We start from the raw sequence: 27060 nt of genomic DNA, 5'->3' as shown, positions 1-27060 counted from the left end.
TTAGGCCGTATTCCTTTTTAAATTGTCCTGTGTTTCGTGCCGACTCCACACGGCAGCTGCAGGGTAGATGAATTTTCACTTAGAAGCCTTTCATGGAAGAAATACACTTGGAATGTTAACCAATCACCGCCGAAGTGCGATCCCGTTACTAAAAACTTCTTTCTAATTGAAATTTTTTTTATACATTTTTGATGTTGCTTCGCCCGGGATCTTGAACCTAGAGCCTCCGAGGTGTAGGTGGAACACGCTATCACCACTATTAACTGGGCTATGCTCACGCACATTTTTTAATAAATCGTTTTTTCTGAAAGTTGTAAGAAAGTTTTCAGTTTTTTTTGGGTTTAGTCTTCCGTAGAAATAGCCAAAATCGTTAGAGAGCCAGAGTTAGTCCGTATTTTTGTAGTTGTTCAGGTCTTGTTTTGTGTCTATACCAAGCGGAATAGATGCGCGGTGGAAGAAAATCTTAAAACACTACGTATTTACTTAATATTGTAAATAATTTATTATTTGCAATCTTCTGCTTATGTTCGTATCGCTAAACTGTTGAATAAAACACTCCAATTTCCGTATTACAAAATGGTCTTTATTAAACTACTTTAAGAGTACTTCGCAATTAAACTTCACTTCGCAACTGATAGCGTGCTTAAATCAAACTGATTCCAGATTACTCAACTTTCGCTGCTTTTATAATCTGTGCCCAAATGTCTAGACGTGTCTTCTGCAAAAATTTTCTACTTGGTTACCAGCTATACGCTACCAGCTATAAACTACAGATACACGTTTATAGCCTCTCGCCTAGCCATATGCGCGTGTATATGTGAGTACTACTTCCACCGATGACTACATCTGTATGTGAGTTATCTCTTGGTTGCCTTGTATGTATATATGTGGGTAAATGATGAATAATGTCTTTTTTATGTAGCTTGCTTAATGTTTCTGTTGTTGTTGTTGTAGCAGTGCTTCGCCCCATCCAATAGGTCTGACCAATCACAAATTGTCATCAATGTCCTCTAACGGGAGCCCGAGGAAACTTGCTGTTTCAACAGGGGTGGACCCAGATCGAAGTTGGGCTAGAGTGACTCGCGTTTCCCTAGGGAGTGTGCGTTCCTCTTCCGCAAGTGTAGGGTATCGCTCTTTGAGTACTGGATTCACCGGGCAATTCCTGACATAAAGGTCCGACGCCTGTTTATGGAGTTCACCGAGGACCTGCTTATGTTTTTTGGCTTTATACGTCTGTGTTCTCAGGTGTAATGTTTCTGTTGTTGTGCCTTTATTAAATAACCTTAGGGATGTTAGACAATAAGTGATGCTAATATTCGTCACAATATTTAAGAATTCATGAGCTTAATACTGGCTTATAATAATTGAATATTCAATTATTATGTTTGTTTAAGAGAAACTGAAAAGAAAGAAGCATTTACTGGCATTTTGCGATGGTACAATTTCGAAATACCATTTAAATATTAAGTATAAATTGAACGCACCATTAAACAAACACACTACATATTTACACCGAAGGGAAATTAGAGACCGTTGATCAAGACAAAACATCTCGTGCGAATAATAGTCCTGAATTTAATCGAAAACGAGTGTTCGAACATTATTTTGAGTTGAATAGGGAAGCGGGTCGGCTTTTCAGAAAAAAACAAATAAACATAGAACATCGATAGTGGGAAGAGCTTGAGCTACTGCACCTGATTTGACAAAGGTGTTAAGTGCGTGGCGAATTCCATAGAGCGCCTTGACTACGGAGAGAACAATTCTCTACCCTCCTAAATTGGATTTAGGTAATTATTGGGCGAAATACTGAACACCGCCGTGTACCGACTGACTGGACCATATCATTGCAGCTTCAGACCTGAAATTTTCAACGAAAGTTTTTCATTATGCTCCAAATCTTAGTAAAATCCTTGAATAAACAAACGATACGTGTCACCTCTTCGTTGTTTTTAAAGCTGTCTTATACGGCTGTGCAAATGATGTTTGGCAATACCGCCAGTATGGGCAGAATCGGTAGGACCTCTCCGAGCAATTAGAAACTAGGCGAGATTGTGTATAGGTGCTTAATAGGGATTTGTGAACTTTTACTAGCTGACGATGTCTACCACAGACGACGATTTAATGATAAGCAAATCCACCCACAGACGCTGCACGTTTAGTGAATGAAAGGAGATGGTCCCGCTACAATGTATCCTAAGCGGCATCCACTTATGGAATTAGAGGAGAAGGGAGCTCGCAAGAAAGAAAAAGACCTTTGAGCTCTAGCGTTCGTGGCTGGATATGTGCAAAGTACAAAAAGTAGAAAAGCTCCTTAATCACAGTGTTTGGCTCCACCCAAACTCATTATTTCTTACTTGATATTACTTATATATTGTAACGAATTTACTGAAACTCCGCTTATTTTACACCTACTAACGTTCGTATCGCTAACCTGTTGAATAAATAACTCCAATGCAAAATGGCCTTTATTAAAGTACTTCACAAAACACTGATACTTCACAACCAATAGCTTGCTTAAATCAAACTGATTACGGACTACTCAGCTTCTGCAGCTTTTATAGTCCCTGCCGTGTCGTTTGCATACTTCTAGGCATTTCTTCTTCTAGAATTTACTACTTGTTTACCAGCTATAAACTACAGATGCACGTTTATAGGTTCTCATATGCGCGTGTATATGTGAGTGATACTTCAACCGATGATTTCCAACTTTTGGGAGTATCTCAGATATATGCATGTGTTTGTGCGTTTCTCTCCGCTGCTTGTACGTACATATGTGTAGACATAATGATTGATTTGTTTATGTAGATACAAGTGGCTGCTTATTATCGGCTTAGAGATGATAGTATACCTTAGTGTTGCTAATATTCGTCACAATACGTACCTTTAATTATGAACTCATATTTTGGGTTTCTAATTAACGTTTTAACGAATTAAGTAAGTAAGTAAGTAATTAACGTTTTGCAAAATCCATTATAATGCAATCTCCAACTTTTCTCCAACCACTTATTATAAATATGATAATATAAAATAGTATTTTTTATTTGCATATATTTTTCTTTTGTTTTCAGTAACCAAAACGAACTCAATGGATCTCTATCGACCACCACCTTTAAGAAATCATAATTACAACAATAGCAACGATACGGTTGATACAGTTACAGCATCATTTGCCAAAACTGGGTCAGTGAATGCAACTGCCGCTGCTGTACCAAGTGCAGATAAATCATGTACATCAACAACAAAAGCCACAAAAACAAAAATGCCAGCAACAATTAGAAAAACAACCCTGTTATCTCCTACCTCAATATCATGTAATAATTCCCCAACACATGCAAATGAGAATAACAGTTTTGATAATAATGGAGTGACCTCGAGGTACGTAAATTACGGTAAGTGCACGTCGTTGACGACAGCACCGACTACGACAACAACAACAAATGCTTTATCAATTAATTCAGAGTCGCTAGCTAATGGCGCTATGCCAACAACGCCAGTGATGACGAGCGCAAACAGCAGCAGCAGCGGCGTCCAGCAGAGGTAAATGAACGTAGCAAAAAAAGAAATATGCAAATAATAAATATGGGTAATTTCATGCTAATTAAACTTTTGGTTGGAATTCCCTCTTAAATTTTGACCAGAACTTAGTTATCTTTTGTCTAGACAAAGTTCTGCAAAAAAAAAGTATTTTATTAATTTTTCAAAAATAACGGCAAAAATTCCCGATTCGTTTAAAAAAATATATTTATGTAAAAATTGAAATACCTACCTACATGAAGGGTATTCATTTCAACGTATTTTATACGAAAAGATTAAACTCAATCATCTATATATTAATACGCTAACAAAATTTCCATACAATCAATTGACAGGTTGTTTCGCATAGTTAGCATACGTAAAATCATATGTATATGTTATATGAATCGATTCGTATGGTTCAGCCGCAGTGCATATGCCTATTTTTGTAAACAAATGTTACTCTATTTGTTTATAATTAATAGAAACAGTTTTTTGTAAATTCGAAAAATCTATGCAAATATCGAAATTGCCATCTGTAGGACCCATTATGTTAGTGCTCTAAGACACAAACCTACATATTAATCACCTAACCCCGCTGAATTCGAAATTCCAAAAGCTGCATTGTCGTGTTGCTCAAATGTATGTAATATTCGTACGCGCCAAACGGTGAGAGAACTACTGCCTCACTCATTTTCAATTCGAATAAAATATTGTTTGCCCATTGTTGCCACTTACCTATGTATATTGGTCTGTACCAAAATCCTTAAAACGTTGTTCCAAAATAATTGTTAGCGTACAACAAAACTTTAAAGAGAAGTAATAATTTAACCGGCCCATTTTTTCGGACAAATTTTACTTACACGTAAATGCATAGGTCTTTATTTAACAGATTCTTTGTTTTTTATTTTAGTTGCTTTCAAAAAAAACATGAAATCACAAATAATGAGTTAACTTTTGTTCAAACTCACTAAATTTATTTATTTATTACAATTAATTGCAAATTTGCCCCAAAATGTTTTTTGCATTTCCAGATTTTATTCTCGTTTTAGATATAGCACGTCTTATACTGAATAAAAAATAAATAAATTTGCTACAAAGATATAACATTAAAATTTTTATATTGTCTTTTATGCTAATTTATTTTGATATTTCTTATTTTATGTTATTATATTATCTTTTATTTCAACTTAGTTTATTATTATTTAAATGCAACTTGATTGCATCGCAAAATTTCTCGTTGCATATTAAACGAAAAAAACGACCCAAAAACGTTTTCGATTTTAGGTCGAAATATTACATAGGCCGTATATTACTCGGTAGCTCGCCAACGGGGACCTTCCGGGTGGTGTGGAAAAACCTATTTTTCAATTCAATTTCAAGTAATTTCACCATAATTCTATGTCAATTTCATTTGCTTTTACATATTTTTGTTTAAGGAGCACCATTCCAAAACGTTATACAGTGGAGTCTAGATAAAGTGAACTACTTTCTGCAAGGCCTGTTCACAGTATCCAGGTTTTTCACTATATTAAGTTTGACATTTTTTTTTCAACTTGCTTTATTAGCTTTAAAGTCATGTTTGCTTATGTAAAGAAAACAGATTATTTGTATAAAATAATATTTTGAAAAATACATACATATTATTGGAAGAATTTACGAATAGATGTTTGCTTTTTGTGTTCGGAAATTGACTTTTGAACCGCTTTTTCGCGTAGAATTTTCAGTACTAGCATGCCAGCATAGTAGTGGTATTAGCTTCAGCCCATGCGATAGATATATCGAAGCTTTTAATGACTTCAGTAGCTTTTATTGAATTTCCGATCTGTCCTTCGCCTTGGCTGTCATCACCAGATTCTTCAGTATCCATAAGAGTCTTCCGCTTAGATGCTCCGACTGCCTGGTGGGATATAATACTACAAGCATTTTTTTTTATTCCCGAAACTGTTGATTTGACCACACCATTAATCTTTGATAAGGATGAAACACTAGCACCTTTCTCGATTTTTTGAGCAATTTCAAGTTTTTGATTTAATGAAGGAATTTCCTCACAGGCATGATAACACTTAATTTATTATCACATAAACACTTTTAAAAACACATAAAACAGTGCACATTCACTCAGAAGCGTTTTTCACCCAACAAGAGACAAATAAAAACTGGTACCAAATACCTACATAGCAGCAGCTTTTCAGTAAAAAACATAAAATGAGCAATTTTGGGGAATACCCGACTTTATTTCTGTTTAAGTTTTGTTGTTTTTTCTTTAACAGTTTATGCTTGGTAATTTCTGTTTAAGTTTTGTTGTTTTTTCTTTAACAGTTTATGCTTGTTGTTGCATTTAGAACTCGATAGTTCACTCTTTAGAGTACTCAATGTAAATTTTTAAGCGTTCACTATATCGAGGTGTTCATTATACCGGGGGTTCACTATACCCAGACTCCACTGTAATTACATTTGAAAAGTTTGTAGAAAAGTACAACGTCCTAGATCAAATTAAAAATTTTAATGAAAAAGTTAAGTAAGTTAGACCAGTTTGCTATATTTCTAACACTTGATGCATAGACTGATACAAGTTGGTCGAATTTCGACCACAGGCGATACTAGTTTACACTGATAGATGAACGCCCGCATTGTAAAGGTCTACAAGTAAGATATGTAGTAGCACGCACATTAGACTGGGTCGACTTATTAACCTATATCGCACCATCGATTTTTCGATGGGATTTGGGCTCAGGAAAAAAGTTCCACTACGCATACCCAAAAAAATAATTTTTGAGCCTGCAAAATTTCAATGATTTTTTCGATTTTCTATGCATTTTTTCATTTTGAAGACTCCAAATCATTTTTTATGTATTTTTTTTCGTGTTAATTTGGCAAATGCAAAATTGGTAAATGCAGTTTTTTGAAAAAAAAAAAAAAATTTCTTTTATGGAGATTTGAAGAACTTTGGTCGAAAATTCGATTTTTTTTGCAGGCTCACAAATTATTTTTTTGGGTATGCGTAGTGGAACTTTTTTTCCTGAGCCCAAATCCTATCGAAAAATCGATGGCACGATATAGGTTAACTTTCTTTTCATTTCTCTTTCCACATTTTTGGACGGGTTATCGCAGTCGACCTCGGTTTCAAACTGTTTTTCGCGGAGAAGTTTTGAACGGGTAGAAAAACTTAGCACCCGTGTTTGTATTCTTATGCTGCAATAACTACGCCTCCTCAGATACCCCATTTCAAGACTTTTGTATAATTTTCTGTAGGACCCATATAGGTGCACTACATTTTCATACTAAATTCGTCCAAAAAAATTTACCATTACAGCAGCCCATATCTGATATTCCGCTCCTTTTTTTGTTTCCCTGCGTCGCTTTCCACGACAGCAACCCCGGTAATTTTGACATTTCGTTCAGTGTCAAACGCATGTTTCACGCAGGTTCCACTGAGTTCCACAATAGTTTGACACTGACCGAAGTGTCAGACGGCAGTGTGTTAGAAAGAGAAAGGAATTGTTTCCTTCTCACACATATCATACTTGTAAACCTGTACTATGAACACACCTTCTCAACTAATTGTACACACACGAAAATATCAAAACTAATTTTTGGTGTACTTTCAAAGTTAACACCAAAATAGTGCATGAAAAAAAATTTGGTGCATTCGTACAATATTACATTTTTCGGGGTGATATCACAATTAATTTTTAAGTCAACGCCGTTGCTCGTTGTATTGATAAGTGGACATCAATCCGCAGCGGTGTGGTGGTCCTGGGTTCAAGCTCCGGCCGAGGCAACTGACATTTTTTTTATTACAATTATAATTTAAATTCTGTATTTAGACTATTTTCTTCAGCACTTCTTGGGGTGAAGTTGTAACTATTTTGGTTTTTATAAAGACCAACACCAAAGAGTGCGGTCTTCACACCAAAATGTTGTGTGCATAACCTTGGTTGATTGCAAAAAAATGCCGAAAGTGGAAAATAAAAATTTGTAAATATTCGAAAAATTGTAAAAAATATTTTTATCTGAAAATTTCATTCCTAACAGTTTTCGTTTATTTGAAATCTATTAAATTTGCGCAATTGTGTAAACGATTTCCCATACAACTTATACCGTTTTTTAAGAGCATACGAGCACCCTTCACCTTGCTTATAACATTTTACTTTTTCATTTTAATCCTAAGCTGCAAAAATTTTAACAAAAAGTTTTTTTTTTTTTGAGCACGAATGTGAATTTGCCATTATATAAAATCCTTTTTTTCAGAACTTAAAATTTTTTTGTTTTGTGAAAAAAAACACCTTTTTTGAGTACTTTTGATAAATTTTAATTTGTTTTCTTTTTTTTTTTACTTTTTTCAATAATCGTAAAAAATCATGACGTTTTTCTAATGCTAATCAATTAGTAATTACTTTTTTCGGAAAACAATTGAAATAATTCTTTGAAAACCGCCGTACCAAGCATAGCTTTAACTCATAATTGCATACGAAGTATGCAATGTGTAAAATATTAAAATATGCAAAAAGAAGGCAATTGGGAAAAACTTTACAACAACTAAGGCATGACGTAGCTGAATGCGTTTGTAACCATTTCAACGTAACGTAGGAGTGCGGGTTCGACTCCCACTCCCGGGAGAAAAGCCTTGAAGAGATTTACAAGGTATAATCGAAACAGCTGTCGCCTTGTCCGTCCTGATGTCACGTTGTTTAAATTTTTCCCAAATTATTAAATAAATTGAAATAATCATTGGCGATTAAAATAGGCATCTAATTAATTGACTAATGCTAATTCAAATTTAACGGGTCTATATAAAATGCATAATTTTTTAATAAAATATTTTAAGAAATTTCCCCGCGCAAACAATTTTTGGTTTTTAATTACAATATTATTTTTAGGATTTTTGTGTAAATTATAAATTCTCTATTCATGTCTTGACCGTTCTATGGAAAAATCGTAATTTTTCGCCGACTTTCGAATTACGCTCATTAATGTCCAACGTCAATCTTTTTAAACGGTGTTTGCATTATCTACACCAGAGTAGTAGTAGTAGTAAAAATATTGCGCACTCACATTTTTCCAATATAGTGTAATGCTTATGAAAGTGGAATGCAATCAAATTTGAGTGCACTACCCCCAACTATGCTAAATAAAAATTGTTTGCAGTGAAATTAAATTTATCATTTTTAAAATTTAAGAGTTGTAAGTTTAATATTTCTCGTTCAGACATGAAATAACTCCTAAACGAGTTTTATATACTTGTAAAAAGCATTAATTGATGAATTTGTGTATGTATGCAACAAGGGCGAATGTGTGGAAAACGATTTTAGCGTTTGCATTTCGTTAGCGTGGGTAATTTCGAATTAAAATATGTAGCTCCAAAACATGAAGTAAGAAATCATTTTTTTATACCAACCATGTACATAACTTTGATTGGTTAACAGCAGTACGCAATGGCATAAAGGAATCGTGATAGGTATGTATCAACTTCCTTAATCAAAATTGTCAGCAACGAAAAAGATTTTGAGTGAGCCATGTTCGTCCGTAACACGATACGTGAGTAAAAATTGAGACATCCTTACGAAATTTGCTAAACTGGCTTATCTTGACCCAAAATATATTGGTATTGAAACGATAACCACGCCCATATTTTCGGTATCGAAAATTTCGAAAAATGTACTTCATTACCAAAGCCTATGAAATGATGAAACTTGATAGGTGGGTTGACGTTATAACAAAGAAAAGAAATTTGGTACAGTTTTGGAAAATTGGCATGGCGCCGCCTACATTTAGACGAAGAAAATTTAAAAGTTTTGCAAGCCGTAAATAAAAAGCCATTCAAGATATCATATTGAAATTTGACATCGTGGGTGTCCTTGCTATTATAAATACACTTTGTTAAAATTAACATAATCGTTGGCGACCAAATTTCAAAAACGTATTCAACATCTCTCAGGTACATATATCACTAAAATATACTTTTATTTCATCTCAGTACTCAAAGTACGAAAATATAAAAATTTTTTAAAAATGGGGAAAATCGCTTGGAAGCCACGACCGCTTTTATTATATCTAGCCCTAGGCTTTTCCGTACATTAACACGTTGAGACAATTGCACCAAAATAAGTACACGTGCTTTTCAAAGCCTTAAATATATTTTGTATTGAAAATGGTTGAAATCAAAAAAAAACTTGTGTAGGAGATTTGTTTACATTGATTCTGTGACTGTAACTGTTTATAGCTACTAACGGAACACGGTATTTGAATATATCCTTAATATATGTATATACTAGCAGACCGGGCAGACGTTGTTCTGCCCTAAATTAGGTCTATCTGCATACATTTTAATACGCTTTTTCCGTCTAACTCTGCCCTCGCCCCTCTACAATTTTTCCTAATTTTTGTATTCACTCCTCCCTCCGTATTTTTCGCTTCATCTATCTCCATCTTCGTCTCATTCTATCTCTTTCTCAGTCTCCTTCTCTCTTTTCTCTTTTCTCAAGTTTTTCTCATTATTCTTCATATCTTATTGCCAGTCCCAGAGGGTGGTATGTATTTTGTTCCAGTCTCAGTCCCATTCCCACTCCGAGTCTCAGTCTCAGTCCCAGTCCTAGTCCTAATCCCAATACTAATATAGGCACATTTATATACCAAATTTCAGGCAAATCGAATAGGATGTATATAAATAGGTATGAGGGTATTATTAATTCATGTCTTTATTTCGGCTTCGCATGCTTATCAGTTTTCCCAGGTTACTGCGCCTAAATCGAATATCACAATGAAAATTACTTTAAAGCTCTCAGCAACAGTTTTCATTTGATATCCATAATACACACACATTCTAGGGGTATCCGGGTCCACGTTTTGGCCTATATTTCGAGACCCTAGTCACCCAGCGGCATAAAACTTACTCTGTATTAAAGCACTCATACACATCTTTCATTTGTTATCCATATTCTATAAACACATTCCAGGGTACCCCATCATCATCCGCGTTTTGGCCTATGTATATCTCGAGACCCTGTTCGTCGATCTTGAATTTTCTTTGCTATAAACCTAACGTAGCCCGAGACCTTTCCAACGAATGCAAAACCGTGGAAATCGGTTCGTGCGTTCTGGATTTATAGCGTCAGGAAGGAAAACCCGACTTATTTTTATATTATAGAAAAATAAGAGCACACGTTGGGTATACAGTGCTCGGCTCGCACAAACTTAGACTTCCTTACTTGTATATTGCCCGATCTTGGCTGTCGTATCGGAGGCGCCATAGATCAAAATTAGTTTGAATAAGGCTTCTACTTTAAAATTTTTGAAAACGGTAAGAATATAGAGGGGTTTTTAACTAGCAGCACAGATATGGATATATTTCACACATATGTCGACGCGACAAAATAAAAAGCATAACGACACCACAATAGAATATTACCTTCTTGGCTGCCAGTTCGAGGACGCTTTACCTCAGAAATTGTTTGGCTTTATTTAACTATTTGTTTCAAGTAGCCAGACCTCAGAGTTCTATTAAAAAACGTCCTGTCTCCGAATTGTTTTCTTCAACGCCCTATCAGAGCTTAAAATATCTTGAATTTATGCTGAATTAGGGCCTTTTCAATTCTGCTATAGAGGGTTTTTGGAAAAGTTTTGAGATAAGACGCTCTCCAACAAATTCTGGTATAGGGTGTTTTTAAAAAGTTTGCTGAAGTAGGGCGTTTTCGAAACGGTAGCCGAAATAGGGTGATATTACACTTCTCAGGCGATATTAATTACTGCAATATTTAGGCAGGTTTATGATCTCTGTATTGTAATAAAGGTCCTTAACAGGTTTTAGTACTACATTTCCCAATAAGTGGCCTTTTCTGGTTCGCTGAAATCCTACAATTTCCTTGGTATTTTGTTATCTGATAAGAAACTGGACAGATGCTGCTAACACGAGGTAAATATGTCGGGCGAAGAGTTCCTTGTCCTTCTCACGTGAGTTGCTCATGTTGACCTAAGTACTTTATGAACTGTAGTTTTCTTGATTAACTTGTACAACGTTTTATATGGTTCCGTTGAATTGTCTGCTAGATAATTTAAGATAAGAAGTAAGCACATCAGCAACCAACCAACATGCTAAACTTGTTTCTTTGCGTTGTATGGCATTCGTTTGTGACTTATTTGTGTTATTCTGTTTTGCTCATCGCTTTCGTAGTTGTGCATTGTAATATGTATGTAAGTATGTTTATATGAATATACATACAATATTATGTATACACTTATGGTTAGGTGTTTCGTTCACCTGTTGAAAGTATATAGTATACACAACCCGATTCATTCACCTACTTACCTGAATATATGCGAGTGCACAATAGAGGCATGGCATATGCACACAGATACATCAGGGTGCGCCACTCTTATAATACAATAACGATTTTCATAAGTTCTTAACTTTTGTCGTGGTTATACATATATGTATGGGATTGCGTCGTGTTACAAAGATAAATTAGACTAAAATATATTTTTTATACATTTATTAAATTATTTGCAGAAAGCGTAAACATTCTTAGATCTAGATATTGCAAAAGGGACCCTCATTTTTCGGGATATGTTTTACACATAACCACTTTTCCTTTGATATGGATAATATTTTTATAGGGTACTAATTTTTTTGGTTTTTGATTTTATTTATGAAATCGGCACGAATTGAATTGTTCTAATTTTGATTTAATATTCAAATCGTGTAAAGTCTTAGTGAGATTTTTGGAAGTCATAAGTTCTATTTTTAATAACGTAACATACCAAAATTTTGAATCCGTTAAGTCTGTAAGGGAGTATTTCATTGCATATAAAAGTTTAAAATGAAAATTCATACCAATTGCATAGAGCTTCTGGGAATTATTTGTTGACATTTTTCATAGGAACAAATGGCAAACCAAATAGTTGTTTAATCAAAGAGAATACAGCCAATTAAATTCAGATCCAATCTGCTTCGAACGTAGCATCTATACATACATATAAAAAAAAAAGTTGAATATCGATTTAATGTAATAACTCCACATAGAAAGATCCGATTTGAGAATGGTTTTTTGCATTTTAAAATTTACCTACGATATACACTGAAAGAAAAAGACTGGTAAAATCAGCCGAAATTTCTGTTAATTTTTGTCCATCGCAACAAGATGTTGAATCAACTGCGCACAAATCGTTGATTCGTAATTGACCGTTTTAGTAGTCAAATGAGCAAAACACTGTTGCGACAGCTTTGTACGAAAGTACCTATGTTGCCATATAAATAAATAAATGTAAGGCGCGATAACCTCCGAAGAGATCTAAGGCCGAGCTTCTCTTCCAATTTGCCTCGTGCTCCTCTTGATTTTCCCTACAAATTAGCCGGGCGGGACCTACATGTTTGATGCCGACTCCGAACGTCATATGCGAGGCAGATGAGTTTTCACTGAGAGCTTTTCATGGCAGAAATACACTCGGAGCGCTTGCCAAACACTGCCAAGGGGTGACCCCGCTTAAAAAAATTGTCTTCTAATTGAAAAACCGTATTTCTAAAATTTTGATGTTGCTTTGCCCGGGGTGCGAACCCAGGACATACGGTGTAGCAGGCGGAGCACGCTACTATCACACCACGGTGGCATTTACTAACCGAACGTCAATTGGGCTTACATCAAATATGCTGGCACACATTAAACATTATACACTTTATAATTTTGTTTTATTAAACGCACTTTCACCAAATTTTATATTTTATAATTTATTTAATTTATAGTTTTGAACTTCGCTTTGCAAATAGAAATGAAAATAGTAGTCACGAAACTGATTCTCAATTTTTTCGGTTGCAGCTCACCTCAATCTCAATTTTCTCTCGCATGTAGTTGCCACACTTCATTGTTTCGAACAAAACTTGTAGTATAAATGTTTGACATAACATTTTAAATAGAGAACTTGTAAGTTATAGAAATGTAAAGAATCAAATCGCAGGAAGGTAATTCACAACTGGAGTAACTTTACATGTAATTCAGCAAGTTTAATTTTCGTAACACACTAAGTTGAAACGATTCCAAAACAACTCAAACTTTTATGTTGTCGGAAATATCAACATTAAAAAGGATGTTTTTTATTATCTTATTAAATTCGTTCGCGTGAGTGAAAATTCGTAAAAACTTGAACAAAATGTTACTAACTTTGGAAAAATCCTGTTCGTTCAAACAAAAATTTTGCAACAAGAGGGCGCAATTTTGCATTTCGCTTGGAGGAGAAGTTGCAAAATTGTACCCGATAAATAGGTGTCTCGGTATCTCATAATTTTTTGCACAGTAAAAACAAAAAAGGGTTCTTCGTTTTGTATTGTTGTTTTCTCAATTTGTGTGTTTTTTCGATTTGGTGGTTTTCTTATTTTGGTGTTTTTTTTAACAAGTGGCACCGTCGTCATAAGTACAAAGTAGAGAGCGCAGTGAGCGTAAAATTCTCTTTGAAATTTGCTCATGTATTGACTGTTGGTCGCTGTTGAAATGACCAGTGAGATCAGTTGTGTTAACAGAAAAATCAGTTAGATTGGCCAGGAATCTGTCAATTTTACAGAATTTTGTTAACTTAAGAGCGACAATTTCTCTTCTGTTGAAATGACTAAACTAATTTGTTCGTTTGACAAAGAACTCGGTCGAATTAGCCGTAATTCGATCAAATTTACCGAATCTCCGTTAAGTCAAGAACAATAGAACCGATTTGTTGATTTTATAACATTTCTTTCAGTGTAATATGAAGTAAAAAATTATAAAATGGTAGTTTACACATCTGTAAAACAATAATGAATCACACGATTTAAATATTTCTTACTTGCAATTGGATTTTGTAATACTTAGTTTCGTTTGTTTATTCCTTTGTAATAGAACCAAAATTGTTTTAGCAAAAATTACATTTTTTTCAAAAAAGACATATTGTGTTTGTTCGATGTCATCCGTTCATTCAAACATGTTTTGAGCAAGAGCATTCCACCAGATCAGATGTTGACGGAAGTTGAAGGAAGTACTTAAAATTCTTTTAGCTTCTTTTTGTTTTCTCCTTTTGTTGCATTGTCAAGGTGACTTCAATTATGTGTAAGGTTTCATGTTTCTAGCTCAATGAGAAGTTACTTAAAAATGTATCGCAGAGATCAACAATTCTAAATGGACTTTTAAATACCTCTAAATATAGATGGGACAGGGATCGATATTTAGAGGTATTTAAAAGTCCATTTAGAATTGTTGATCGCTGCCTTAGAACTCTTTTATCCTAAATAATACAACCTAATAGAGCCCATAGTTATGTTACAAGTTCCAGGTCACTGGTTTATTGGGAAGTTCGAAATTTTTTGAATTTTCACGATCCTTGCACCAACTAAAATGTTTTTCCCTCATGTTGCATTGTCACGATGCTCTGAAATATGTTCTTAGTTTCAAGAATCTAGCTCCACGGGAAGTTATTTAAATATAAATTTTGATGGTATAATTAAGAACATTTAGGACCTCCTTTTCTTGTTATCACAATGTAACACGTTTTTATTAGAACAATTAGGACTGTGATATAAACTGTAAGATTTAATAATTTAGGTGTAAAGTTTTAAAGTTAAAAATATATAATTGTGTACAATATGGAATTTTTTTGTCGCAGACGAAAAAGCCTAATTATCGTTAAAGGTTGCAATGAACTTATAAAGTGTTATATTTCTTTACAGTCAATTTATTTTTTACTTTTTAGTTAATTTTATTAACCAATAATAAAAGCTTATTTTTAAAAAAGTTTTTTTTTTTCTTTAATTTTTGAAACATACTCTCCAGTTAAAACTTTAAAATTATTGGTGAATACGAAAACAAGAGATATAAAGATAGAGGGAGCGGAGAGGGAGAAAGAGAGCGAGCTAACAGAGAGAGATGGGGAGAGATGTAGAGGAACAGAGGAAGAAAGCAAAGCTACGAATAGGAAGAGGAATGGAGAGGAGGGCATATAAGGGGGAAAAAAGGGGTAGGGGAAGGGGTAGGGCGAGTAAGAGATAAAAGCTCTTCTTAACAGTCATGCAGCTAGACGAAAAAAACAACAATGATGAACTTACATTATATCTCAAATACAAGTTTTAGAGGTAGACGTAGAGAAAAAAAGATATAGATAGAATTTAAGTAAGAGAGAAAGTTAGAAAGGGAGCACTAAGAAAAGTAAATCAAAGTTCGAGAGCAGGAGAACGTCTGGTCTGGCTGTTTGTAACCCTAAAAGTGGTTTTATGTGTGACACACACTAATATACATACATACATATGTACATATGTTTACATAAATGCTTCTTTGCTATTAACCAACATTGTACATATTTATACTTGAGTTATGTTTTGGCCGCTATGTTTGATTTTATGGTTAATATATGTATATGTATATATGTACTTCTTGCATTATATAGTCAAACGTCAGCTGTAAGACGTGAACGTCGACCCGATAGAGCGGTATATATTCCAAGGGCACGACGAAGTCAAACAACCCCACCAACAACAAATGTAGATGTATTGGGAATACAACAGCATGAAAATCAGCTATCAAATACTACTTCGTTAGCTCCGATGCCACCAACGACAGCTGGTAATAATAATCATAACAACAACAACACCAACCACAGCAGCGCCACTAATCAAGCACACCAATTGGCAATTATTTCAGAAGCAACAGCGTCAGTACGCAAAACGGCATCAACCAAGTTAGACGAAATATCTGGTCAGAGAGCTACTAACAGTGCTGCCAATATAATCGGAAAGAAAATAAGATCGTCTACATTAAATAGTCGTGAGCGCAGAGAACATTCTAAAAAGTCAAATACGAGTGTTGAGCTACAAGAGGCAAAAATAACAAAACTATCATCAGAGAAGGGTGGTGAAACGAAATCCCATCAACAACAACAAAATGGACATGATTTAATAGCATTAACAAATAATATGGATGTTAATAATAAAGAGACATTATATAGCACGCAACAACAACAACAACGCCTGACTTCTGATAATACACAAAGAACTTTATTATATTTTGAACGACAAACAAGTGAAGAAAAACAAGTAACATATTCGACGATTGATCACAACGAAATGAATACAAATTCGAGTAAACGTAATAGAGTGAAAAACAATAGTTCTCACAGTGGAAAAAATACGAATAAAGTGCAAAACTTGCGCATCGAAGATGTGACATCAAATGAAAATTGTACTCGAAGTACATGTAATAAATGTGATATAGAAGCGCAGGAGTTTCAGCGCGCATCTAAGGTAAATAAAAAAAAATAATAAATAAATAATATTATTTTACCGAAGAATGAGTGAAGGAGCTGCAAACATGAAAATAGCAGTAATAAAATTTTATAACCAATTTGTGTAACTAAAACTATGTCAACCCATTTCAAAAAAGAGTTCGAAAAAATTCGAAAATTCGAAATCATTTAGAAACCATGAAATGTTCGAGTTTCTGTTTAGGAATGTTTTACAGAAATTTTTTACAGTATGCAGTTCTGTAACCTTATCAATTTCAGTCTAACAAAGTTGAAGTTTTAAGTCTTTAAAAATTCATATTCGGGCCTGTTCTGCATTTCGATTCCGACCAATTTATTCGGAATCGAAATGGATTGGTGTTCTGAATATCGATTCCGGCCAGACTTGGTCGATTTGAAAAGTTTTGCCTCTGAGCAGTCGGAATCGAAAGTAATTAGCCTATTAAGCACAGATAATTACATTATTTTTCCCATAAATAAGTTTTATTAAATTATTCATTTTATTTGGAAGATTTATAACAACTTTTTGCTGGACTATTTGTTTATTTAGTATAACAAATCTTAATTTGAAAATTCCTATCAAAAATTTTCCAAGCTTAACAAAGCGATTCTGGTCGAAAGGAAACCGACGTGTTCTCAATTTCGATTGATCGATTTTTGCGATTTTTATGTACAATTGCACGTCTTCTTGCTTCTGCATTTCCGAAAACCATTGGTGCTGGCATTTTCTTCAAATTTTTGCACAATTTTAATTTAACTAAAACCAAAATAAATAAAAACAGCTGTTTCGCTTGATTATCGACTCGAAATGAAAACGATTCGAAATCGACTTCGAATCGATTTGTTTCAATCGCAATCGAGAACACCAAAAAGAAATCGACTCGGAATCAGCCTCGTTTTACTTTTCCAAACCAATCGGAATTCAGAAAGGCCTGATTGGGTTTTGACAATTTTTTTACGAATGGTGTTTTAGATTTTATACCATACGAAGAGCGTTAATTTTGTTTTTAAAGGAATGAAAATCTCAAACGCCGCATGAAAGAAAGTAAGACATACTATATATTTGTGCATTAAAAGTTAGTTTGAAACTCGATCTATGTATCACCCACTTACCAAATATTATTGTTCTAGATCGAGTAGACTCATACTATAGAAAAAAAGCGTTCCCAGGTGGAAACAACAATTCCGATGTAATCTTAAAATCAATCCAGAAGCGGTTCGGTAAAAATAGATAGTCTCGAAATGATCCTTAAAAAGTTGCAAATTTGCATCAAAACAATTTGGTAATGTTCTGGAGATAGTCACGAATTGAATCGGAGATAGTTGTGAAATTATGTCGCAAAAGTACAGAAATCAGCCCGAAAATAATCTCTAAATAAACTAGAAAATAGTTCCAAATATAACTGACAACTGATAACCATTACGATACTTATCCTCAAATTATCTCGAAAGGCATCCCAACGTATCCTGAAATAGTTCCGAATGCATGGGTAACTACATTCAGAATCTCAACGAATTTTTAGGTGTCGATTGTGGACAGAACTCTTTGGGAAGGAGGGAATCCTTGAGTTTTGGTTCACGGATGGATCAAAATTTGATGACCGAAAACCGGGAGCTGGTATCTATCGGCCGAAATTCAAGAAATCAATACCAATGGGATGAAAACCCATTATTTTTCAGGCAAAAATCCATTCAATAGAAGTTGGCACTAAATAATGCATAATAATAATAATAATATCCCTATGAAAATCCTGAAACTATCTCAAAATAGTTTAAAATGATCCTGAAATTATGTCGAAATAGTCCACAATGATCCCAAATAGTTTAAATCAAAATAAAAAGTTTCTAAATAGCTTCAAAGTAGTTTAGAAATAATGCCTGAAACAAAACGGAATTAGTTCCGAAATCATCCAGAATACAGCCATGATAAGTTTCGAAATATTTCATTAACCATCCCGAAAAGAGTCCCAAACTATTTTTTAACTAGTCTCTAAATTATTCCGACAACAATCGCAAATTAGTACCAACATGATCCCGATAACCATGCCGAAAAGATCCGCAGATAGTCCGAAGTGCTGGCAAAATTGTCCTGAACCAATCCCGACAATGTTCGTACCTCCGAAGAGATCCCGAAACGAATCGGAAACAGTCCCGAAAAGATAGTGAAATGGTCACGAAGAAGTCTTGCTTTAATTCCGAAAACAATCGGGAAACTGTTTCAAAACTGTGTCAAAATTCCCTAAACGTTGTTGAAATTACTCCTTGCGCGAACTTTGAGGGATATAATGACAGCAATCTTTATCTAATATAAGATATGTTTGGCTATGAAGCTAGAGATTAATTTAAACTATGTACATACATACATATATACTAGACTGGGTCGAAAAAAGTTGCTAATGTCCGCCCCTAAATTTAAAGATTATGTTGAGAGGGTTTTGGAAAAAAAATTTTTATTTTTTTTTTTGATCCTTCGAAACAGCCCAAAAGGTTTTTTCGTTGTACCTTGGTTATTTGACGTCCGAACCTGTTGTTTCGTATTTATAATAATAATACTATGCGGCAAAATCAACTTTTTTTCTGGGTATTGGTGGAGATAGAGGCTTAAGTAATCAAAGTACTATCTCCGTTTTTCGAAGTTAGCCTCCAAAAAATAGATATCGGCTTACGAAGATCGAAATTCTACATTTCGAAATTTAAATTTTTTTGTTAACGCGTTCAGCAAATTGAAAAAGTAAAAATGTGGTCGTGGACCGCTCTTTTCCCTTATTCCAAGGGCTGAATTCTTTTTTTGAGAAATGTGGTATAACAGCTGTTATATGAGGTGAAAGGGGGAGGGGGGTACAACTTTGATAACTGACCTAATCATGTAAAAACGACTTCATAGCTTAAAAGGACATAAAACGGAAATGTGAAGCTTCTCAAGGCCAAAATTATGACATTACAATTTAAAAAATCGGACGTCAAATAACCAAGTTACAATGAAAAAACCTTTTCGGCTGTATTTCGAAGGATCAAAAAAAAAAAAATAAATAAATAAATTTTTTTTTTGGTAATTTTTATAGCCTTATGCGTTTACGTTATGTTAATAATAATGAGCTTAAAGGCCGTGGTTAAATAAAACACAATGTTTAAAATTTCATTGGTTTTTTTAGTCTCACGGCGCACATGAAAGAAAGCAGCGTACAGAAATTATTCCGCTAGCAGCATACTTGGGATCAGCAAATCATAATGTTGGATGACGACATATTCGTTGATCTATTGTTTGTATCCCTATATATTTGTTTGTGCATATTTTAGTTTACACTTACTGTACTTTAAAATTGTATACATTTTTGATGTTTATTTTACTTTTGTTTTCCGAACATATGATCAGTCGATAAAGAATAACCACAAGTGTAAGTTGTGTCTCGTTTATATGTATACCTAGTTGCATAACGTAAATTTTAATGACCATGTATCTGAAATGAATGCCCCCCTTTTTATACATTTGTGTTTACTTACAGTCCTGAAGATGGCTTCAGACTGAAGCCGAAATATTGACAAATTAAAAAAACCAATGAAATTTTAAACATTGTGTTTTATTTAACCACGGCCTTTAAGCTCATTATTATTAACATAACGTAAATAAATAAATAAAATAAAATTTTTTCGAAACCCTCTCAACATAGTAATGGGGACCAACCCAGTCTAATATATACCATACATCTTTTTAATAAAATTCCAATTTTATTATTTCATATTCCAAGGAAATAAATCGAAGTAATCGCCGTATTATCAAACAAACTTTTATATCAGACGTCCTGGAAATTCCTGAAAAATATGAACCAGGCACAGAAAATGACATAGACACAAGGCAAAGGGGCTCAGTGAATGCATTATCCGCACCCGCGTCGACACTTAATCGATCAATAATTGATAGCACCACAGAAGAGGAAGAGGAAGAAGACGATTGGGAAAATATGTTTGATGATAGTGGTGAATGTATAGATCCAAAAATTATGAATGAACTGACCGCTTCGGTGGGTAAAGTAAAGATTGAATTACCGAGAATGGATTATACGGTAAAAAAAAAAATATATTACCTAATAGAAGCACTTTAAATGAGTATAAAATGTGTGTTTTCTCTCTACCACAGGCATATCTTACAAAGCAGTCAATACTCAACGATGAAGAATTTCCTCACGTACTTGAAGTATCAAATTTTCCTGTTGAATTTAAAAATCATGATCTACTAATGCTTTTTTCACAATACAAAGAATCAGGTTTCGATATCAAATGGGTGGATGATACCCATGCCTTGGCTGTGTTTAGTAGCTCACGCATTGGTAGGAATTATTGCATACATATAAAATATAATTAAAATTAAATTCTTTAAATTTATTTATAAAATAGCTGCTGAGGTTTTAGCTATGGGTCATCCATTTGTTGCGTTGAAGCCATTAGCCGAAGCGACAATTGAATCTCGCTTGAAAGCTAAAAAATGTGCCGCATCCCTACAACCATATCGTCAAAGACCGGAGACATGTGCTGCATTGGCACGTCGACTTGTAACCGGCGCCTTGGGTGTGCGACTGAAAACAGCAGCCGCAGAAAGAGAGATTGAAAAACGTGTTTTACGTGAAGCCAAAGGTAATTAAAAATTCAAATTTTGCTTAGCACAAAAAGCTTTACTATATACATGAAACGGCACAAAGAAAATGTCCTTGATAGTTCAGTCATTCTAGGATTAAACCTCGGAATTTCAGATAAGAAGCTGCATACTAGACTGGGTCGATTTATTAACCAATTTTTCGATAGGATTTGGGGCTCAGGAATTGATTGTATAATTTTCATGTGTTTTATTTTTTTTTAAACTGTTATCGCCAACGTTTTTAGCGGACATTTTTGGGTTGGACAGGGTATATATATGAAACATTTTTTAGTAGGTCATGAAAAAAACCTTAAAAATCAAAGTCGAAAAAAAAATTATTTTGTTTGGGTATGCATAGGGCAACTTGTTTTTCCTGAGCGCAAATTCTATCGAAAAATCGATGGCGCGATATCGGTTAACTTTCGTCCATACAAATCGATCCACCCTACTGCATACACCTTTACTTTGGCTTTTTAAAGGTGACATTAAAGGTTGCAATTAATCTCGTGTGAATCGCAATATATTCGAGGTCCCAACATTTTGTTTTCGCAAATGTCTCGCATCCTATAGCTTAAGCAATTGCTCGTGTTTTGAACATCATTAAATTCTTCACAACTCCAGCCTGATGTTTGCGTCGGATCAATTACTTCGGAGTTACAGCGCAGAAAGCACGAGCAGTCGCTCAATTTTTTCCTCGTCCTAGTTAAATAATAAATGGATCGAATTCGCTCAAATATTGTATTTGAACTAACATGTGACTCCACCAATGAAAGGGTGAAATTTTTGGAAAATGGGCTTGTCACCGCCCCTTAAAGGCGTGAAAGTGAACCTATTCCGTGATTTGCTCTTTTTATACAAAAAAAAAAACAAACAGACTGATGATTGAGCGTTTTCTTGGTTAGAGCCGAAACGCAGCAGTTTGTGAAGCGATGGACTAAGGAGTTTAATGATTCGTATCTGACTAAGACCCTCTACACATCGTTGGTACGACCAATCTTAGAGTATTGTTCGTGTGTCTGGTGCCCAGGGTATCAAAACTTTATAAAGCGTATTGAGTCAGTACAGAAGCAATTCATTATATTTGCACTACGTGGTCTTAACTAGGATTCTAGTGTGCATTTGCCACCATATAGAAATAGGCTTCTCCTTATAAATCTGCCAACTTTAGAAAATCGAAGAACTTTACTCGGGGTAATGTTCATTCACAAGCTCATTATGGGCGAGATCGACTCATCTGATCTTGTTAGTCGACTAAATTTTGCTGTTCCTGGTAGAACGTCTAGGCACTTTGTGCCTTTTTATTTACCACTTTGCCGGCAAAATTTTTCCAAAAATAATCCACTGCGAAGCTGGTGTTCGCACTACAACTTGTATAACTACATCAGTTTTGAATGTTTGTTTTCCGAGTTGCATAATTCAATACTGTCACGTCTGGCCTGATATTTTGTACTTTCTTTCATATGTATGGTTGAATTTAATTATTTTTAATTGTAACATTAATTTTATGTTTTATATATCTTAGTGTCGACCGCATTGTGGCTGTGTCGACTTTAATCCAAATAAATTAAATTAAAAAATGACAGTATGAAAAGTAGAGCCGCGCCTACATTGTTGTTCAAATTTTTTAAACGCCATAAATTAAAAACCAGAAACGCGAAAGTGTCAATTTAGTTACGCATCTTGCCCCTTATTGCTTAGGGATTCATATTAATGTAACAGCATTACCACAAACGCCAAAGGGTATAGCGGAAAATATATGGTGAGTGTGCCCCCAGAGTGTAACCTATATCGGAGGTTATGTTCCAAAAACTACTCAATGAACAAACTCTATCCATACACTTTTCAGGACCGGCTTGCCCTTTGACCTGGATATATTACGCAAAATATACGTATAAGTCACTTTTTTCAAAAAATTATATCTCGGAAACTAAAATTGCTAGAGGGGTCAAATCAACGCGAGACTTGAGGTCATTTAACGAGGCATGTTACGCAATTTTTTTTTTATTTTAGGAATATATTTTTCATTAAAAATGTTGAAGGACAAAAATATAAAAATATTTTTTTCACGATCCCTGAGAGTTACAATGACGAAAAAAATATATGTTAGTCGCCTTAATGCCCGCTCTTGCTCACAGAAAGAACGCGTAATGTGGAACCAACGCCTCTAACATCCCTTTCATTATCGTTCACCCCTGTTGAAACAGCAAGTTTCTTTTGACTCCCGTTAGAGGATATTGATGACAATTTGTGATCGGTCGCACCTATTAGATGGGGCGACGTACTTCTACAAAACAACAATAGGAAAATATTGGTGTAACAGTTTGGAAAAAACTTAAAATGGAATTTACCCGCAATAACTTTCCATTTTATTAAAATAATTCTTTTCAAAACATTCGAAAACACTGTGGAGAGTGGAAATATGTACATTCATGGCGCGACAAGTCCTTTGTAAGTAAAAATTGATACTTCGTATTTTCGCTTTCTTTTTTTATTTTGGGAATATATTTTTCATTAAAAATGTTAAAGAATAAAAATATAAAACAATTTTTTTCACGATCCCTGTGAAAATGTTGGTCGTCTTATTGTCCGCTTTGGCTCATAGAAAGTGCACGAGGAAAAAATTGGTGCAACACTCAAAAAACCCATGTTGAATAAAACACGCTTCTCTGAACTAATTAATATCTTCAGTACAAAAGTTTTATCTTAATATATAAAAAACACGTGTCACAAAATTTCCGCCGCGATGGACTCCTAAACTACTGAACCGATTTTGAATTTGTTTTGCACCCCGTGTGTAGTTTGATCTAACTTGAGACATAGGATAGGTTATATCTCAGTTTATAGTCGCAATATTATTTTATTGCATTTTTTTCGTTTATGAGGGCCCGCGATTTAGAGGTACTATGACATTTTTTTTAATTCAGGAGAGTATTTGGTTGTTCCATGTGCAATTTTTAAGCCGAATTTCAAAAGCAACGAAAATCTGCATTTCGTTTTAATATTGTAGTGAAGTGTGAAAAATAAAAAGCAGAGGTAGAGGGCGGCCCCCACTCCGTTGGAAGGACCAGGTGGAATACGGTTTAAACTCTCTTGGTGTGTCCAATTGGCGCCGGTTGGCAGAGCGAAGGAGCGACTGGCGCGCCTTGTTGGACGGCCATAACCGTTTAGACGGTTAAGCGCCAATTAAGTAAGTAAGTAAGTGAAAAATAAAAATCTATATATATAAAAAGAAAGGCTAAAATGTGTGTTAGTTGGTCGCCGGTGTTTGAAGAGATGCGTCGGTCGATTTTGTTCAAACTTTCACACAAGTTGCGCAAACCTCACGCTACATAGGTTTGGTTGCGATCGACGGTCAGACGGAAAAAGTTTATTAAAATGTATTCAGATAGGCCTAATTTAGGGCAGGACAACGTCTGCCGGGTCTTCTAGTTAACAATATGATATTTTCATTATTGAAGAATCGTTTAAAGTATCGAAATAGGGCCCATCAAAATTAACGACAAAGGATTTGTGGTGCATATTGTGAATGGCTTACAAAAACTGGTCCTTTTTTGCCCAGAGTACGATTTTCTTTGGTAATAGTTATTGATACTTTTTGGTGGCGTATATATGGTACATACAATTAATATGAGTTCATTGCTTTCAATATTGAATAATATTTTTGCAGTTTCGCTTGTCTCCGATATAAGCTGCTGTCGAGTAATTGCATTATATCCGAAATAATAATCTTTTTCAAAACTTGATTAACTTTAGAAAAGTATTTTGAAACTTGTGCAACAGTTTGGAAAAGCCAAAAATAATAGATGTTGTTTGGTTTGAGTTCCCGGTCTTTAATTTTGACAAAAATATAAATAAAGCTTGGGTTACAGAATGTATGTTGGTATTTCGCACAGACGTAGGCAACAAGCTTATGTTTGATATACTTTCCCAAGAAAACCCATTCAAAGCTTTTACTTGCTCCTTGGACATATTAATATAGTATTACCCTAATACCAGTGGCTTTTTGATATATTATGCAATATTTTTGAGTAGAGCAACCCGTTGAAAGGGAATTTCAATATAATTATCATTACTTTGGTGTATATATTCAATTTCACTGACACCACTGGTATCAATCAAAATCCTCCATACACATTGTTTTCTTCCATGCTTGAACAATATTCAACAAGTGATGTACATTTTGCATTAGAGACTGTTTTATTCAAATATGGTAGAAGTCGACATTTGCAACAACAGAAATCTTGCGAAGATACCTATTACAATTTTTGCATTTGTCCGACATTATTAGTTAATATATGTATGTTAAATTAGAAACTAACTGGCGTATTTATATTAGGCACGTAAGCAAAAATACGAAGTCTCAATTTTTACTTACAAAAGACTAGTCGCGCCATGAATATACATTAGACTGGGTTGGTCCCCATACAAAAAAAAGTTGCTAATGTCCGCCCCTAAATTTAAACATTATGTTGAGAGGGTTTCGGAAAAAATTTTTTTATATTTTTTTTTTTGATCTTTCGAAATACAGCCGAAAAGGTTTTTTCGTTGTAACTTGGTTATTTGACGTCCGATTTTTAAAATTGATATGCCATTATTTCGGCCTTGAGAAGCTTCACATTTCCGTTTAATGTCCTTAATGAATTATGAAGTCGTTACTTAAAAAATCAAGAAAATGTTGCTTTTAAACCATATTACTAAAATAATAAACAAAGAAGTTATCACTTTCAATATTTATTGCAATTATTATTTTACCTGATTCTTATTATACTGACTTCTGAATAGAGTCAGACTCTGACTTCTGACTTTTCACCTCGTATAACAGCTGTTATACTAAATTTCTCAAAAAAGGATTCAGCCCTTCAAATAAGGGAAAAGAGCGGACCACGACCACAATTTTACTTTTTAAATTAGCTGAACGCGTTAACAAAAAAAACATAAAATTTCGAAATATAGAACTTCGAACTTCGTAAGCCGATATCTATTTTTTGGAGGCTAACTTCGAAAAACGGAAAATAACATTTGCAAAAAATATTGAAAGTGCTATAACTTCTTTGTTTATTATTTTAGTAATATGGTTTAAAAGCAACATTTTCTTGAATATTTAAGTACTTTCGTTTGGTAAGGAAAAAAGGATACATTAGGGGGGTACAACTCTTTTAGCTGACCTAATCATGTGAAAACGACTTCATAGCTTAAAAGGACATTAAACGGAAATGTGAAGCTTCTCAAGGCCAATATAAATTTAAAAAATCAGACGTCAAATAACCGAGTTACAACGAAAAAACCTTTTCGGCTGTATTTCGAAGGATCAAAATAAAAAATAAAGATTTCCGAAACCCTCTCAACATAATCTTTCAATTTAGGGGCGGACATTAGCAACTTTTTTTTTCGACCTAATCTAATATACATATTTCTACTCTCCATAGTGTTTTCCAATGTTTTGTTAAGAATTACTTTAATAAAATGGAAAGTTATTGCGCGTAAATTACATTTTATTTTTTCCAAACTGTTGCACACATTTTTTCCCCGCGTACTTTCTTTGAGCAAGAGCGGACATTAAGGCGACTAACATATAATTTTTTTTGTCATGTTAATTCTCAGGGATCGTGAAAAAAAATATTTTTATATTTTTGTACTTTAACATTTTTAATGAAAAATATATTCCTAAA

At 34.3% G+C, this 27060-nt stretch overlaps 2 protein-coding genes across 4 annotated transcripts in view; both read left to right on the top strand.

The window, feature by feature from the left end:
* The window catches only part of LOC137253349 (ribosomal silencing factor RsfS-like protein, 312), a 196636-nt gene that overhangs the window by 135337 nt on the left and 34239 nt on the right, over positions 1 to 27060 (top strand). Inside the window, exon 1 of one of the 2 annotated variants that reach the window (XM_067790101.1) lies at positions 17813 to 17816. The exons of the other annotated variant lie outside the window; for it this stretch is intronic. The gene's annotated coding sequence lies outside the window, so the exon portion shown is untranslated. Of the gene's footprint in view, positions 1 to 17812; positions 17817 to 27060 lie in introns of those variants that run through there. 2 annotated transcript variants of the gene reach the window in all.
* Positions 1 to 27060, top strand: part of LOC137253347 (putative uncharacterized protein DDB_G0285119) — a 52481-nt gene that overhangs the window by 24298 nt on the left and 1123 nt on the right. Inside the window, exons 3-8 of one of the 2 annotated variants that reach the window (XM_067790099.1) lie at positions 3069 to 3537; positions 15910 to 16085; positions 16164 to 16762; positions 20508 to 20822; positions 20897 to 21086; positions 21154 to 21390. In XM_067790099.1, the coding sequence (XP_067646200.1) occupies positions 3069 to 3537; positions 15910 to 16085; positions 16164 to 16762; positions 20508 to 20822; positions 20897 to 21086; positions 21154 to 21390 (1986 nt within the window). Of the gene's footprint in view, positions 1 to 3068; positions 3538 to 15909; positions 16763 to 20507; positions 20823 to 20896; positions 21087 to 21153; positions 21391 to 27060 lie in introns of both variants that reach the window. The other variant, XM_067790098.1, reaches the window with a different exon arrangement.

The sequence above is a fragment of the Eurosta solidaginis genome, chromosome 5 (genome assembly GCF_040869045.1).
Source record: "Eurosta solidaginis isolate ZX-2024a chromosome 5, ASM4086904v1, whole genome shotgun sequence".
Taxonomy (NCBI): domain Eukaryota; kingdom Metazoa; phylum Arthropoda; class Insecta; order Diptera; family Tephritidae; genus Eurosta; species Eurosta solidaginis.
Note: the sequence above shows the minus strand (reverse complement) of the source record. Positions and strands in the feature narration are given on the sequence as shown.